Genomic DNA, 3,787 nt, shown 5'->3' on the forward strand with positions numbered 1-3,787 from the left:
GAAAAAAAAAAAAAATCACAGTTTGATCATAAAAATTAAAAAAATAAATAAAAAAGAAAGTTGTGTTGAGTATGACAACTCTTGTTCATGCATACTTCGTAGTTCATAATTTCCTACTGCATGCGTTGTATTCATTCATGCACTTAAAAATATTCATGTTCTGAGTTTATAAAAAAACTTGATCTGTAAATAGTTCCTTTACTATTGTGATCAAAAACATTGAATCTCAATTCTGAGGCTGTTCTGTAAATAGTTTTCAAATAAACAATAAATAAAGCAACTTCTGATCAATCCGTATCAATTTCAGACTTAAAATAATGTACCGATTTAAGCCCCACCCAGTTCCACGTGAACCACTTCCGGTTTAGGCCCCGCCCACTCCGAGTACAGATACGGATACAGATAATTTAGATGGTTGAACAGATACAGTACAGATACAGTACAGATACAGATACAGATAGTGGTGTACTCGCTCATCCCTACTGGCTACAGTGATGAAACAAAACCAGCATCAGATGGACTGTATTCATAATCAATACGCCACAATAATAATTTTTTTTTTTTTTTTTTTTTTTTATACTTTATTAATCCCTGAGNTCCCAACCCAAGTCCCTATGGACTGAGCTACTGCCGCCCATGAGCTACTGCCGCCCATAAATAACCAGCGCCAATTCATCAGTCAATGAGAATGTGTGTGTGGGCGGGGCATAAGCACATACAGCCAGCAGCAGCAGCGACCCACCGTCTGACACCGGCACACTGTGAGGACAGAAACAGAGGACTCGGTGGGGACGGAGCACCTGCTGCAGCAAGCCAACACGCCGTCTGTGGTCATTTTGACTTGACCAGCAGACTTCACTACAAGCTGACTGGCTGTTGAAACAGGTGATGTGCGTTAAAACCAGCCGCCGGCCATTTGACCAGCTGAGTGTCAGTTGACACCATCAGCCAGCTTGAGTCGAGCTCAGACCGACCAGTTCACACTGCTGATACTTTTCTCTGTGACGTTCTGACTCTGTTTCATCTCGTCATGAATCTTTGGTCTGAACTGGACTTTAGATCAGTGAGGTCAGTTACCTTCAGGTACAAACTGTAAAACGCAGAAATAAATGACAAACAAGGTCGACACTGATCAGAACCAGGTTCAGATTAATCGATCAGCTGACTGATGGTTCCAGATGTTCAGAACCTGGATCTGAGTGTGGACGACCTGTAACTCAGACTGACCTACGTCACCTGAGTAAATGTACTGAGTGTTCACACCTGAATGGTTGCCATGGTGACGCTGACTGGAGCCGTCATGTGTTTGTCGGTGAGCGTTTCCTGAGGCAGCACTCCTGAACGTCCTCAGACAGATGGGACAACTGAACGGCCTCAACGCCGCCTTCTTCTTCTTCTGTCTCTGCTCCTCCCTCCTCCTGCTGCTGCAGTGGCTCCTCCAGTGAGGCTCCAGCTCCTCCCAGCTGTCAACCGTCCAGCTGCAGAGGATGCAGCTGAACCCACTGGCCATCCGGTGAGACCGGATATGAACGTCCAGGAGCCGCCTGGACGGCAGCGTCAGAGGACACAGGAGACACGACAGCCTCCGTTTGCCACAGGAGGAAGTCTTCGTCTGTTGGCCGTCTGTCTCGCTCTGCTTCACATTGCTAGGCTGCGACAGGTGGGCAGAGTCATCAAGCGGAGCGTGGATGGGGCGGGAGGAGGTGGGAGGGGCAGGAGGAGGAGGAGGAGCTTTGGCAGCTGATATGCGACACAGTCCCAGAGTCATGAGGTGAGCTGACTGCGCCATCTCCTCCTGGGTGGCAGGGGGGGCGATGGGACAGGACAGATCCCCTGACCCTCCCTTCAGAGGGAAGATGGAAGATTCCTCCTCGAACAGAGTGCTGACCTGCAGACAGGAAACGTTCTGTCATCAGTTCCACAGACCTTAAAGGGACAGCTCACGTTTATATGAAACAGTGTGACACCCAGAGGTGATGGACGTCAGCACGCCGCCAGTGTGACCACGATGAGCCGACCGCCACAGTGGAACAGCACCTCATGTAAACATGAGAATGTTTCCTTCCTGTGTGTGTGTGTCTACATGTCTGACCTGGGCATGGCTTGTACTGAGAAATGTCTTGTGTATGTTTGAGTGTCAGGTGTGTCACCTCACAGGTGTGTGCGACCTGCAGCCCCCCCTCGCTGCTGATCTCACAGGTGGGCGGGCTCATGTTGTCCAGCATGTTGTAGAGCAGAAACTCCTCGTCCTCGTCACTCTGCTTCGATTCTCCATTCAGATCCAGCTGATAGGGTGACACCCCCCGCTGGAGCCCCGCCTCCTCTCGTTCCTCAGCCCCGCCCCCTCCATCAGCACCCCCCAGGTATGTGAGGGTGGGGGGCCGGTGCCTGAGCAGCAGGTGGCTGCTGATGGTGGCTTTGAGGCTGCAGGTGAACTGACAGAGTTTACAGCGATAAAGCTCCACCAGGAAAGACTCCACCAGCCCCCCGGACAGACCCTCCACCTCCCCGCAGTACAGACTGGAGCTCATGGCCCCGCCCACCACCTGCAGAGTCACAGGACTGATGTCACGGTACCGCTGCTTCACCGATGATGACATCACCATAACATCACAGGCAGCAGAGGACGCTCTCTGAAAACAGAAGTATGATTCGGTTACTCTGATCTACAGGAGGGCGGTCTGACAGACAGGAAATACCCAGGGAGCCAAAACACCATGGTGACGAGGTCAGAGGAGGACAGTCTGACTGGTTCACAATGATGGAAAGGCAACAGCAACTGAATAACCATGCGTTACAACCAAGGTCTGCAGAAGACCATCTGTGAACATTTAAACCTTTAAGCCCTGCCCCTCAGTCCAAATTAAAAACCTACGCTCCTCCCAGGCTTAAAACTAATGAACAGTCCCTGACTGAATCCAGGGTTGCCAACTCTCACGCATCTGGCGTCAAACACACGCATTCACCTTCCATCTCACGGTCTCACTCTGCCCAACCAATTCTCACACCAGTGACAAACGCTGGAAAAAAGGCCGGCAGCTGAGTATTTTAAATTAATTTCCAACAACCGGTGCACCTGGTGGGCGGAGTTGAAGTTTGCAGCCAGACTTCAGAGAGAGGAGAGGAGAGGAGAGGAGAGGAGAGGAGAGGAGAGGAGAGGGGCAGACTCCGCCTGACCGGCAGACCAGTTGAGCGAAATGGAGTGCAGCCAAATGTTTCTGTGGAAAGCTACTCTCTGATTGGTACGCAATCCATATTTGCACTTTGATTGGGCAGCTCTAGTCTCAGGCTGGGGAGAACGTGACTTTTCAAGTGAACTGAGAGACGCTTGACTGGACTTGAAGAAAGGTAAGTTGGCTCACTGGTAATTTGATGTCTTTGGTAGCGCCCGGACCGCATACTGGATGTCTACTGGATCCGTCACGTGCGCGATTCGGCCGCAGCGCGGACTCACAAAAAATGGCCCTGGCGGCCCACTATGATTGGTGAAATGCCATACACACACACTACACTGTTACCAAAATTAAAATAAATCTCAGTAGTACCCGACGTGCCCTGGAAGAGAGTACCAAGGCTAGAAAATCAATGTGCTCATTCACTTCTCGTACACATCCTGGTGGTAGTAGATGGCCCCGGAGTACACAGTGCCTATGGTGAAAGCATACTCTCACACAACAGGACACATCACAACAGGACAGGTCACAACAGGACAGGTCACAACAGGACACATCACAACAGGACACATCACAACAGGACACATCACAACAGGACAGGTCACAACAGGACA

At 50.4% G+C, this 3,787-nt stretch overlaps 1 protein-coding gene across 1 annotated transcript in view; it reads right to left on the bottom strand.

The window, feature by feature from the left end:
• Positions 1–601: 601 nt before the first annotated feature.
• The window catches only part of si:dkey-154p10.3 (uncharacterized), a 5,187-nt gene continuing 2,001 nt past the window's right edge, over positions 602–3,787 (bottom strand). The window contains exons 2-3 of the mRNA XM_050033603.1: positions 2,151–2,633; positions 602–1,888 (exon numbers count right to left, since the gene is read on the bottom strand). Of these exons, the coding sequence (XP_049889560.1) occupies positions 1,145–1,888; positions 2,151–2,606 (1,200 nt within the window). The 5' untranslated portion in view covers positions 2,607–2,633 and the 3' untranslated portion in view covers positions 602–1,144. The remainder of the gene's footprint in view (positions 1,889–2,150; positions 2,634–3,787) is intronic.

The sequence above is a fragment of the Epinephelus moara genome, chromosome 21 (genome assembly GCF_006386435.1).
Source record: "Epinephelus moara isolate mb chromosome 21, YSFRI_EMoa_1.0, whole genome shotgun sequence".
Classification (NCBI taxonomy): domain Eukaryota; kingdom Metazoa; phylum Chordata; class Actinopteri; order Perciformes; family Serranidae; genus Epinephelus; species Epinephelus moara.